Source organism: Daphnia carinata, chromosome 9, assembly GCF_022539665.2.
Source record: "Daphnia carinata strain CSIRO-1 chromosome 9, CSIRO_AGI_Dcar_HiC_V3, whole genome shotgun sequence".
In the NCBI taxonomy this organism is placed as follows: Eukaryota; Metazoa; Arthropoda; class Branchiopoda; order Diplostraca; family Daphniidae; genus Daphnia; species Daphnia carinata.
In genome coordinates, this window is record NC_081339.1 from 9,278,084 (window position 1) to 9,291,651 (window position 13,568).

General features: G+C 40.6%; 2 protein-coding genes across 2 annotated transcripts in view; one reads left to right on the forward strand and one right to left on the reverse strand.

The window, feature by feature from the left end:
- LOC130685717 (endocuticle structural glycoprotein SgAbd-1-like) overlaps window positions 1-13,568 on the forward strand; it is an 82,510-nt gene that overhangs the window by 6,154 nt on the left and 62,788 nt on the right. The window lies entirely within an intron of this gene.
- On the reverse strand, window positions 3,866-6,487 carry LOC130702739 (uncharacterized). The gene is made up of 2 exons (XM_059496814.1): window positions 4,432-6,487; window positions 3,866-4,302 (listed from the first exon to the last, which is right to left on the reverse strand). The coding sequence occupies exons 1-2, from the start codon at window positions 6,485-6,487 to the stop codon at window positions 3,866-3,868; spliced, it is 2,493 nt and encodes an 830-aa protein (XP_059352797.1).

The window sequence follows — 13,568 nt, forward strand, 5'->3', positions numbered from 1 at the left end:
TTGAACGCCGTTGTTTGATTTAGCGGAAGTTGTCAAATGCCAACCTCTCCACGTTTCAATGAGGCACCTATTAGCAAATAACCACTGGTAGCTATAAATAAAAGGTTACTTGTTGAGTGCTTGACACCTGTGAATTTGGTATTTATTTTAGTTGATCAACAGTCCGTCCTCGCGTAGCTCTTCACTTCGAAAATTGCAAATGGAGTGTGCCTGTGAAAATTGCAGTATGCAACTCAACGAATTCTTCATCTGTAAACATGAGAACATGTGTGATCTTCAAATTAAAAAAACGATTTTTTAAAAACGTAAACAGCCAAACGGTAAACCAAAATCACAAAGTATGTTGAGAAAGAACTGAAGCGGAAGTGTATATCCCTTACCTGGATGGGTTGGTAAAGTTAAACTCTGTTGATTGAGGATGGTGGAACTCGCTGCATGCCAACATCTGCACGTTTCAATGAGGAACCTGTTAATAAGTAACTACTGAAAGCTTGAAATGAAACGTGACTTGTTGAATTCTTGGCACCTGTGAGTTTGTTGTTTCTTGTAGTCGATCAGCAGTCCATTCTGGCGTAGATCTTCACTTTCAATGTTGCAAATGAACTTGGCCAGTGAAATTTGCAGAATGCAAATCAATGAATGCCTCATCTGTAAACGTGAGAAAATTTGCGATCTTCAAAGAAGTCACTATGTCTTTGTGTAAACGCATACAACAGCCAATTGGTAAACAGAAGCACCACAACACTTTAAAATGGAACTGAAGTGGAAATGCAGAGCCCTTTACCTGAAATGTGTCGAAAAAGTTGCACACCATAGGTTGAGAATGGTAGGACTTGTTGAACCTCAAAATCTGCCCATATCAATGAGGTTTCTAATTACAAATGAACACTGAAACGCTTACGTCAAACGTGACTAATTGAGTGCTGTCTACCTATGCCGATGACATTTCTTTTAGTGGACCAGCAATCCATCCTAACATTGCTTTTCCCTCTCGGAGTTGCAAATGAAGCGTGTCTCCTAAATTTGGAGATTGCAATTCAAGGGAATGCTTCACCTATAAACGGGAAAATTGGAGGTTTTTAGATGAAGCCACTGTCTGTTGGTAAATTAAAACAGCAAAGCAGTGGAAGAAAACATAAACGCACGTTAAAATAGATCTGAAGGTAAAAATGCTCAGCCCTTTCATCTGGAAGGTGTTGGAAAAGACTGAATTCCGTTGGTTTATTAGGGTATTACTTGTTGATTGCTTAAACGTGCATGTTTGAATCAGCTACCTGTTGACGAATAACCCCTGAGAGCTTCAAGTCATACGTGACTGTATTAGTGCTTTGCACCTGTGAGTCTCACATTTGTTGTAGTTTAGTAGGAGTTTAGTTTAGTTTTGGCACCCTTTTCGCAAGCCCAGACGTCAAGGAAAACCCATAACTGTTATCACCTGGTTAAAAACTGTTATTACCTGGTTGTAAACGCGTTCTAAAATATTGGCTTAAAGAAATCGGTAACTCTGGTCAGTTAACAGCTGAGAATACAGAGCTCTTTCGCCTGGAAGATATTGAAAAAAATGAGCGCAGTTGGTTAAGTGTGGCGGAATTTGTTGAATGCCCGCTTCAATGCGGCACCTGTTGACAAAAAACCACTGAAAGCTTGTTTGAATGTTTAATACCTGAGCGTTTGGCATATCTTTTTATCGGACAACAATCCATCGTTGCGTATTACTTCACTTTCAAAGTTGCAAATGAAGTGGGCCTGAGAAATGTGCAAAATGCAACTCAAGTAATACTTCACCTGTAATTAGAAAATTTGTGTGATTCAGATGAAGCCACACTATCTTTTTGTGAACGTAAACAGTAGTCTATTGCTTACCATACCATACCAACACCTGTTGAAGGAGAACTGAAGTGGAAGTGCAGAGCTCGTTCACCTGAAATGGGTTGACAAAGTTCAACACTGTTTGTTGAGGACGGTGGTTCCTTTTGAATGCTAATATGTGCAGGTTTGAGGTACCTGTTGAAAAATAAATGTTGAATACCTTAAGCCAAACATGTCTTGTTAAACTTTATGTAAAAGATTACTATCGTGCACCAGTAGTGCAGAGCACCTATCAGGTGACATTGCCTTTTGTTGATCAAATGTGAGTGAAAGAAATTTGTAATCTTCAGGTGATGCCATTGCTGTTCTGGAATGTACGCAACAGTCAATTAGTCAACACAAATATTAACACATCTAAAAATTCAACTGAATTAGAAATGCCAAGCCTGTTCAACTGGACAATGTTGAAAAAGTTGAACAACGTTAACTTGAGGGTAATGGAACTTGTTGCAAGCTAATATCTGCAAATGAGTTATATAAATTTGAATGTAGGATGTTACCTGTTTAAATGAGCAGGAAAAAAACATTTTCTACTACAATACATCCAATGGTTGACTTTTGGGAGAGCTAAGAGACATCAAAAGAAACCACTGGCAACTGAATTATCCCATGTTTAAATGAAAATTATATTGAAACCAACAGAAATGTTGAATTTTGGAAAAAAATTGTGGTATAAGAAATCGCTTACCTTAGTTAAAATATGCAGCAGGACGTTTTTGTCTACGTCGTTTGGTAGCTGAATTTCGTCTGACGTCAATGTGTCAATGATGGTGGAAATGGATTGCTAAAATGCGGAATGGAAATGACTAATAAAAGGAAAAACATAAAATGGGAAAACGTTAAGCTGAGCCGTAGGCAGGTCGAACCTTTTTTCAGGTAGTCGAACCTTTTTCAGGTAGTCGAACCTTTTTTCAGGTAGTCGAACCTTTTTCCAGGTAGAAAAAAAACACGTGATGTCAATACGACCAATGATAAAACGGATGGCAAAAGGGAAGGAAAAGGTTAAGCTTTGCCAAAGGCAGTTTGAACCTTTTTCAGGTAGTCGTACCTTTTTCCAGGTATAAAAAATTACGTGACTGAACACGAACCAATCACTGCGTGCGCACGCCGTTAGGTTTTTCGGACAAACACACAGACAGATACACAAACAAACTCCTCCCACAAATAGACCTTTGGCTTTTATAAAGAGAGTAGACTAGTATATGGCGGCCCGTCCCAGGACGGTAATATGTAAGGTCTAGTTTAAGTGTCTACTGTATTATACTCTATATTTCAGCGATATATGTTTGCCCTATATTATTTTCTCGACCAATTTTTCTCGTGCAACTACGACGGTGGTCGAACCATTTTTCCGCAGTAGAATGTCAGACAGATTTCCATTCGCACTAATGGTGGAAGAAGGGGGAAACTGGAACAAAGGTCAAACCGTTTAGCAGGTGGTCGAACATTTTTGGAGCTGAAAAGAACGAAATTACTTATTCACGTATTTATTCAGATGCCGTGTGCGTCTACCGCTTGTTTCCTCAAACAAAATAAAAAGACTATTCACGGTTGAGCGCCTTTGGGAACTGCCCCCAAGGCCCTGCCCGTGCTCCTTATTTGGTCCGTAGACCCAGGCGGAAGTTATTTCCTGTTTGTGGTGGTTGTCTATATCAATGGGTCGTCGATTTTTCGTTTTTTTGTTGCTTTACTACCGAAGGAGAACTTCCTTGTAAACAACGTTTTTCGTGAATATCTTGTGTTTCTCTTGTGTCGTAGAATGCGGAAGATTTCAAAGCAGCTTGCCTTGTTTCTCAGTTTCTTCGCATTGAACCTTGACACCTTCTCTTGACGTCGCTCGGGAGAAGGCAACGTATAGCTGCCCGTTGGTGAAAACGGCTTTCGGAAGGTAAATGCCAACTCGCTCGAAGGTTGTCCCTGCGACTTGTTGATGGTCATGGCAAAAGCCACAAGCACAGGGAACTGTAACCTCTTGAGTTTGAATGGCAAGTCAGAGTCAGTGGGAGACATAGTCATCCGTGGCAGAAAAACGTTGTGTCCTTTGTGTTTGTCCGGCCGCAATTTCTGCTACAATCAAGTTATCGCAGAGATCCTTGATGATGAGCCTCGTGCCGTTGCAAAGTCCCTGTCGCGAGTCGATGTTCTTTACAAGAAGGGCGATAGCTCCTATTTTCAGTTTGAGTTGGTGCGGAGGTAACCCAGACACGTTGAAGGTGTTCAAAATTTCCGGAGGGTAGTTGGAAATTTCTTCTGGGTCCTCTGAATCGATGGTGTCAATACTCTTGCAGACTTTCAGCGTACCAGGCATCTCTCCTATAATGTTGTCGTTGATTCTGAGACAATCTTCGTTCTTGGGGCATAAGATAGCTCTGTTACAAATTTGTTCTGTCACGCCTTCGTTTAAGAGATCTGATGGGTTACCGAATACGTGTTCTATTAAATTCGTTTGAATATTGAGAAAATCTTTCGGGATTTCGATGAGTTCTGGGTCGTTCAGTCACGGTGTTTGTGCCAAAGTTCCGTTTCCGAGTTTAATGAGCCAATCGGCAAAATCTTGGCTACCGGCTTCAGTGCGCATGTTCTGCACTAACCGAAGCTGTCGGAAAAGATTCCATGTCGTGTTGTTGATGATGGCTGCTTCCGTGACTTTGACTCTGTTTCCGTGTCCGACAACGGGCAAGCACTGTCTAAAATCCCCGCCGAGTAAAAGAACTTTACCACCGTAGGGATCTACCCTATTCTTCGTTACAGTTTGGAATAGATGATTGATCGCGTCGAGAGCGTGGCTGGTTTTCATTGTAGCTTCGTCAGAAATTATGAGACTGGCGTTCCTAATCATTTGCGCACTGTAGCTTCCTTCTTCGATTTTCAATCTTGTCGTCTCTGTTATTGGAGGGTAAATCTTGAACTGAGAATGGTAAGTTGACCCGTCTAGCACCAAAGTCGACGCGATCCCTGTGGAAGCCACTGCGATGACATGTTTTCCTTCGCCTTGTTGAACGGTTATGAGGGTGTTGTAGAGAAAAGTCTTTACCGTTCCTCCAGGACCATCCAGGAAATACTGTCTCGGATGTAAGTTGTTGACATCGTTAACGGCAGTCATGATTTGATCAAAGGCCGCGCGTTGACCGTCGTTGAGTTGGGCCAGCATACGTTCGCCAATCAATCTCTTTTCTCTTTGAGTATTTGCGTTGTTATCTCCTATCTGATCATCGGCTAGTTGGCTTCGCAGATGGAAATCAGGGATAGGCAAGGAAAAATCTTCCATCGTCTGATTGTGGAGACGTAGCTTGTCCTGAATCCATTTAAACGTCAAGTGCTTGGCCACGTTGATTTCGAATCCACTTCGTATGAAGTCTTCCATCAGATGGTTCAGGTTGGTTTCAAAGAGATGCAGAGCGTCAGAGGGATTGCAGAAGATGCAAATGTCGACAAAGAGTTGTCTAAGCTGAAGAGGCATTTGAAATGTAGCCGCTTCTTCCATGGCTCTAACCCAAGCGAGGTCGTCTTCCAACAAATTCAGTGCTATTGCTGCAGCTTTGAATGTAGGATGGAGAACTTGGTCGATGGTTCGCAGATCTCCGAAGCTCGTTGCGCCCTTGACGTTGATGAGAAGCAGCCGAAGGCAATACCTTTCCACTTGCCGGACGCCAACCGTGTATAGGCGGCCGATTATCTTCGCCCTTTTCGCCCGAGCTTTCCACGAACTGGTTTTCTTAACGAAAACGTAGTGGTGAGGTATTTCTCTGTAGAAATATTGACGTGCGTCTTCGTCGATGTGATTCAATTTGAAGTAAGCAGTCAGATTGGTATCTCTCGAGGCGGCATTGATCGCGGCTTGCATTTCGTTTCCCAGTTGGAAAAAGACGCGCTGTTCTCGCGGCAAATAGACGGCCAGGCGATAGATGGCGTGCGAACGATCGGAAATGGGAAACTTAAATATTCGCCAACAGGCTTCTGGGGCGCTGACGTACCGCGCATCAAGATGTGATGTTATTTCGTCCCACTCCACCCTCGGTTCGTCGCCGTCTATGAGCTGATATGTTCCAACTTTTTGATCCATTTTCAGGCAGTCATACCCTTTGTAGACGTACTTAAAGATGAACTTGACACTGACAATGGAAGCGCAATATTCGAGATTGATGTGGGAATCAAACTTGAGCAACAACCAAGGATTATAGGAAACTACCCATCTATTGTCCACTTTGAAACCTGTCTGTCCTCGCTTCAAGTAATGTACAACTCCCGTATCTCTTCGTCTATAAGTGGGATAACCGTTGTCGTTGACGATGGTCTCTTGGCTGTGTGGCTTTGGGAAAGATTTTGAGCATTGGCCGCTGTCCATGCAAGGAGACGCTTTGTTGCTTAACCCACATGGACCGTGAATCATGTGAGCCATGACGATTTTGTACAGTTTCGGATGCGTTGTTCTGTCCGGAATTTCTGCGTATATGGTTGCATCCACATCTTCTGCTGTAGCGGGTGCGTCACGCTCATCGATCCAAATCAGCATGTGGCAGTGGGGCAATCCGCGCTTTTGAAATTCAACAACGTGTATCCTTGCAGTCGCAAATCCCAGCACCTGGCGCTTTTCAATATCGTTGACCAACTCAATCATCTTTTGTCGAAATACTCTTGCGACTATATCGGACCGATCAGACGACGTCAGATGACCGGGAATGTTGGTCGTGATCTCCCTCCACTTGGGGTTTCAGGTGAACGTCAAGAAAAATACAGGTTTGCTAAATTTCCCGCCTATAGCCATTGCATCTTGGTATGCTTACTTCATAGCTCTTGGACTTCCGATGAAACTCGATGGGAGAACGTGAAAAGACCCGACCGTAAAGTTTTCTTTTTCTGCCCGATTGTTTATGTAGGCCAAGAGGCCGTCGTATTGAGCCACGCGAAGTTCTGCTTGATGTTCGCGGATGTACTTAACACGGTTGGCTTCAATTTTCACGTAAGAATCTACCATCCATTGCTGAGTGAGTGGTCCACCGTCCAAGACGTTATTGAAATAATCCCTAATCGAAATCAGAAAACTGAAAAATTCGCACTGCGTCACCCTCTTTCGCCTTCCTCCACCACGATTCAATCGCTGTGGGTCATTTTCGTCGTCATCAATTTGCTCCTCTGGTTCTGGATCTGGTTCCTCCACTGAACGGTAGTCACCAGCAAAGGTTTCTACGGGTAAATTTTCCAGCTGCAGTATTTCGTTGAGCCTTTGGAAATTGAATTCTTCTTCTTCATTCTGATCCAAGGCTCTCGCAGCTGTTTTTTCTCTTTCACGACGTGTAGTGCTGCTATAGGGCATGTTAATATGCCAACCGTCGTCCCCGTTGGGGAAAAGCAAGGGGTAAGTCATGGGGTCGCACATGGGTTGTTGTGTGTCGATTTGTATGAATTTTCTCCCCATGACTGGGATGAAGAGATGTCCCCGAATATCTCTCTTGGCTGGCGGTTCACCGTTTGAGCTTTTGAAAATTACAGCGATCTCGTTTGTCATCGGGCTGTTGTAGCGGCTTTGGTCGAGATTTCTTCGATCACTGCTGATGATCATACCCACTGTTTGATGCGGGATATTCTCATGTTGGGCTCGGTGGTACTCTTCTTCAAGCACTTGGCGCATTATCTTATAAATGGCTGCATAGGGATTCTTTTCTCGGAGCATTGCGTCTAATTCCGTCATCAAGTTCCTACAGCACCCTGCATTTGATGTGAAATGGGCTCTGAACTCGATGGCCTGAGCAGCGTCCATGAAATAAAGATCCGCGTACTTGGGATTGCTGGTATTGGTACCGACGGTTGTGGTGTTGTGGTATATTTGACCGTGGATTCTAAAACAATAGGGTCCACGCCCTGGTGGTGATGAAATGTTGGCTCCCAACGATGCAAAAGCGTGAGCACTGTTGTAGCTGCGAATCTTGGTCATGAACGCTTTTGCCTTTGGATGGTCGTTCTGCAACAATTTAGCCAGTGGTTGAGGACACGTTTTTGGAGGTCGGAGAATCACCTTGCCTTTACCGCAGCATTGGGTAAATTTCTTGTCTATTGGTTGCTCACCCTTGAATTGCATGGCATTACATTCTCCACATACAATATTCATTTCCCCGCATTCATGCAATGGAACGCGCTCTTCAGAAACAAAGGATTTGCAAGCCGCACGATGAGTTCTTGGTACTCCCGCGCGGTTGCGGGCATGTAACAATTCTTCGCGGAAAGTGCGTTCCTCTTCTGTTTCCAAAGCCATAATCTCTACATGTTCCAATGCGTTACTTGCGCGAAGTAATTCTGCGTCTTCTTCTTTCTCATTACGGAGTCTTTCCATCCGTAGACGACTTTCGTGTCGTCTTTCTTCTTTTTCTTCTTCAATCTCTGAGGCTCTGTAGGTGGCAGTCTGTTCTCTGTTTAATTCCGCCGTGCTTCAGCCTCTTCTTGCGTTTCTTCGTTGAGATACCTTTGATGACGCAATCGATCCAACGTTGCCCGTGAAAATGTCCCTTCTGCTGTGTCTTGGTCACGTTGCAGTTGATGTCGCAAGTTATCTTCGATCAATCTTACCGTTCTCTCTTCAACCGTTTCACCTATGCGCAGAGTTTGCTGCCGTTTGGCTTGCTCACGTAGCCTTGCACGTTTTTCTTCTTCGTTTTCTTCTTCACGCAGAGCTTGCTGTCGCAATGCTTGCTCTCGTAGCCTATTTTGTTTCACTTCTTCGGATTCATTAGATCTACTCTCTCCACGTCTTTCGGCCTCAACGTTTAGCCGTACTTGCCTATCTGTTTCGTTTTTGGTTCGTAGTCTCTTTCCTTTTTTATCTTCGTCATTTCTGCAGTCCAGATCTTCTTGATTCAGACTCCGTTTTTTATCATCACGGAGGTATTTAGCCCTGGCTCTTTTGTCTTCTAAACATTTTCCGTTGGGCTCTGCAGCTTCTTGAGCTCTTTTTTCTCTTCGCTTTCTGTTTTTCTCCTCCTTTTCGGCGTCGGTAAGTTGTCGGCGTGGTGGCATCTCTATTACCATATATTTTGGGGTTTCTTAATAGTTGATCACAGAGGGAATTGGGAGGTCCACACAAACAATAGCGCAAATAATAGCAACAATCATTAATAAATCCAACGGTTCTACGACACGCCACTGTTCCAGATAGTTGCTCAATGTCGTATCCGAGTGCTTATACCTTATTAAGTTGCTGGTCGAAATATGTAACGCTATGTCTCCGGTACTGAAGAACTGTTGTTAAGTCACAAGTTCTTCTTTTTCTCGGCTTTACTTAATCTTTCGTCTCAGAGCGTAGCTAACTACGAACCTTCTATGCATAGAAACTGTATTCCACAATGACATAGAAAAGACCCTCAAATCAGCTTAGTTTATTCCGTGCTGGGTTTAATTCAACAACTTTGTGGTACTGGGACGATGAGTTTCGGGAATGCTTACTTACTTGAATATTGAAGTGCAGCTGTTATTGCAGTTGGTCGGTAGTATGCGTCACGGAAGAATTTCGTAGTTTCAGTCTAGATGAACTCGACGTATTTCTGGTCAAAAGAAAAAATAATCAGAAAAAGGAAAATTCATTAAAATCTTGGATTGCACAATCATTCAACACAATAAGTAGTTTTAGCCATAAAAGAGTTAACTGAGCATTTTTTAAATGAAGTACTTTCATTAGAAAACCTAAATTGATTATTTGGAAGGTGGAACATGGAACGGTCAAACAAAACCTTGAGACGCAGTCAATCTTTCTATAAGAAAAATCAATCACAAAATAAATATGTTAACAGATGTTGGAATACTACTCCCTAATTAGAATACAGAAATTGTGGTAATCAAAGTTGTAATATTGCTGCCTCTTCTCTAAAACTTGGAACGCAGTCAGACCTAAAAACAAACCATTACACTTTAAGAAATATTGTACGCAGTCAATCTATATTCTACACATTTTCTCAAAAAATAGTCTGCGTTCCAACTTCTTTTTTAACAATACACTTTTGAACAACTAAATAGATTGCTGTGGAGGTAAAACTTGGAATGTTCCCTGAAAATCTTGGAACACAGTAACTTGCTGTTAAAAAAGTCAACGACAGAAAAAAAATTGTTTGAAATGTTGGAAAACACATTTCATTGTAATACACATGTTATCCAGATGCAATTTATTTTGCAATGAGTAGATGAACTCATCCCTAATTGAAATACAGGAATTGTCCTATTCAAAGTTTTAACATTACTGTCTCCCCTCCAAAATCTGGAATGCAGTCAGGGTTCAAAACAAACTATTACACTTTAAGAAATGTTGTGCGCAGTAAATTTTTATGATACATATATCCTCCACTAATAGTCTGCGTTCCAACACCGTTTTGAACAATTCACTTTTGAAAAACTAAATGGCTTGCTGTGAAGGTAAAACTTGGAATGTTCCCTAAAAATTTTGGAACACAGTCAACTTGCTGTTACCAAAGTCAACGACAGAAAGAAAAATTCTTTGAAATGTTGGAAAAAACCTATTTTATTGTAAAGCACATGTTTTCCAGATGCAATTTATTTTGCAATGATTGGATGAAGCAATCCTCGTAGGAAAATTGAATTCATTCTTGGGAAATTGAAATATAGACTGGCTGCACAAAACCTTGGAACGCAATAAATCTTTCTATTAGAAATATCAGTCAAAATATGAATGTGTTCCCAGATGATGAGAAGCTGCTCCCTAATTGAAATACAGGAATTGTTCAATTCAAAATTTTAACATTGCTGTCTCCCCTCCAAAGTCTGGAACGCAGTCAGGGTTAAAAACAAACCATTACAATTTAAGAAATGTTGTACGCAGTCAATTTTTATGCTACACATATCCTCCGCAAATAGTATGCGTTCCAACATCTTTTTGAACAATTCACTTTTGAAAACCTAAATAGATTGATTTGAAAGCGAAACATTGTTTTTTTGTAAAGATGGAACATGGAAGTGCTCACTTACAATCTTGGGAGCACAATCGATTTTTCCTATTTGTATGAAAAAAATATTCCATTTACGATTTCTTTGTTTAATTGTAAGATGTTAGCCACATTTCGCTAAATGTCACGTCATTTCAACTGGTAGAGCCTACATATTATATTATATATTACACGCGTACACCAAATGAAAATACTTACTTTAAAGAAATTGTTTTTTTTTGGTTATTTGTTGCCGAGGTCGTCTAGTGGAGATAATCGGAAAAGCACTGGAAAATGCTGTTCAAAATGTATTAAAGGTTAATGTAATTGTTGAACCGTTTTCAATACGTTTTACGTTTTGGCTTGCTTAGATACGCCATCTTCCGATCGTTAATTCAGTCACATTTTTTTTTTCGTGTGTTGTGAAATGAAAGCAAGGGACGGTCTTTAGTTGATCAACTCTACTCATTGCATTAGAAAATTGAACGTTACCAACGTTGTTTCTAGCCGCGTTGCATTTCCATTTCGATCAACCACACCAATTTCTTAAATACAAAGAATGGAGTCAGATGACGATAACGTAGATCAAGTTTTGTCGCAAATGCCTCTCGATTACGAAGAAGAAGTCGTAGTTTCTGTTCTTGAAACCATCATGGAGGAAGAAGAAAACGAAGAAAAGCAAGTTTCGATTGCTGCATTGAGGAAGGTTGCAAAATGTAGAGGGAGAAGTGGGCAAAGACAGTGAGCGTGATTTGGAAAGTAAGATGGAGCAGAGAATCGCAGAGAAAGAAATAGGTCAAGCCAGTAATGATGGAGATGCAAATAATATGGAAAAGAGAAATGTAGAGGAGGAAACAGATAAGCACACTGACGAAGAAGATAATAGTATGATGGAAAAGGAGTTGTATGAGAAGAAGAGGAAAATCGATCGTGAAAGCCGAGAAATAGAACAAAAAGTGAGAGAAATTAAGGAGAAAAAAAACACCGAAGAAAAAAAAAGAAAAATAGCTGTGGCATTGCTACGATATCGCAAATATCCAGAGAACCAAGCCATACAATTAATGAAGGAAATGGGGAAGAGATTAGCGGAAGCGAAAGCTGTTGCGAAACAGTAAATATGCATAAATTCATGTTTCGTTGTCGCATATTTTTTTAGTTGAAGCCTTATATTCTAAATCGTAATTACCATTCTTTCCTAGGGCTTACATGCACGCATCAGCTATGGAGACGATGGTGAGCTTGGCACGGCAACAGGTACATTTGCTCACATGCAGGAGGGTGGAACTCGAACAAATACACGAAAAAAATGAAAAACCTGAAACCAAATGATAAACGAAGGCGGTTCTTCGAATACGGTAGTTGGTTGTAACAATAAACATGATTGAGAGAACATTAAACGTTCGTTTCTTACTTGCATCGTTTCTACTTCTTTGGTATTATAATAGTTACCCTACTCGTCCGTGGTTATCTGATGGATGGGCAACAAATGAATTGGCAAAATGAACGTTTGACATTAATCACTGCTAACCAATGCTGGAAACAAATCATGTTTGTGAAATTTCCAGCAGGCACACGAGAATCGCTTGTTGTGCATACAAAACTTGTTGAACTAATAACTATTAACGAAATTTGCAAATTTCAGGAATATGCCAATAATTTTCCAATACAGGCAGCAGCCTTTCACTTAACTGCAACATCATTGTTAAACTGGAACAAAACCAAAGAGGCAGCAGTTTTTCTAGGTTATTTCAGGTTTATTTTGTTTGTTTTTTTTCCAAGTCACCGTAGCAATGAAATACCTATTGACCAATAAACAGTGAAAGGTTTGAATCATAGTGATTTAATATTACTTGTTATATTATTACTGGTTGAGTTTGTGTAGGTGCTGATCCTACATTAGAAGATTTATCTTGGACAAAATTACTAAAAGCTGGATTATTTAATGCTAAGTTGCTTAAAAAACTTAATGACCAAAAACTCTCTATTTGAGAGTGAGTTGGTATTTTTGTTAATTAATCTGCAATCCATTCTGTCGTAACACTTCCTTTTCAAAGTTGCAAATGAAGTGTCTGAGAAATTTTCATAATGCAGTTCAAGGAATACTTCACCTGTAAATATTAGAAAATTTTTGTGATTATGATCACTCAGCACATTTTAGAAACATAAACGATACTCTATATGTTTAACCAAACCATCAACACATGTTAGATAGACTGACTTTTTAAAACTTTTAGGACAGTCCTATTTCTCCATGCCAGCAGTCCTATTTCTCCTCGGCATCAGTCCTATTTCTCCTTAGAAATAGTCCTATTTATTTTATTTTGTTCCAATAGGAACGATATGCCTCCAATCCGGTAGGCAACATATTGCGTAAGAGCGTCGGCTTATATCCATTTCCCTTTGTAAAAAGTCGATGGTGTTAATTCATAACTTAAATGGTTCACCAAATATTTATCTTTTATCCTATTTTAATTTAAATTGCAGGGGACCATTAAATATGTTATATCTAATATAGTTCATTTAATAAAATACTACAACGGCCACACCAGAAATATTTATTAAATTTTTCTTACTTTTTAGTGCATAAATAACTTTTCCAGTTGCACTCATGTTGTACTTGCTCATACAACTATCAGCAACGAATAACAAGCAAGTCTTACCATATCGGTAGCGCTCTAACCTGTGACACGGGTAGTCCTATGTTCGATTCTCCGTGGTTACATTTCTTCTGAGGTTTTTAATAATTATTCTATGAAAGAATTTTTGGGAGAAAACAAT

What these genes read in the sequence shown, in the direction of transcription:
- LOC130702739 (XM_059496814.1), bottom strand. Translation starts at nt 6,487, where the DNA reads ATGATTGAGTTGGTCAACGATATTGAAAAGCGCCAGGTGCTGGGATTT. An exon ending in GAACATGCGCACTGAAGCCG is followed by an intron (nt 4,303 to 4,431) that starts GTAGCCAAGATT and finishes CGAATTTAATAG; the next exon opens with AACACGTATTCGGTAACCCA.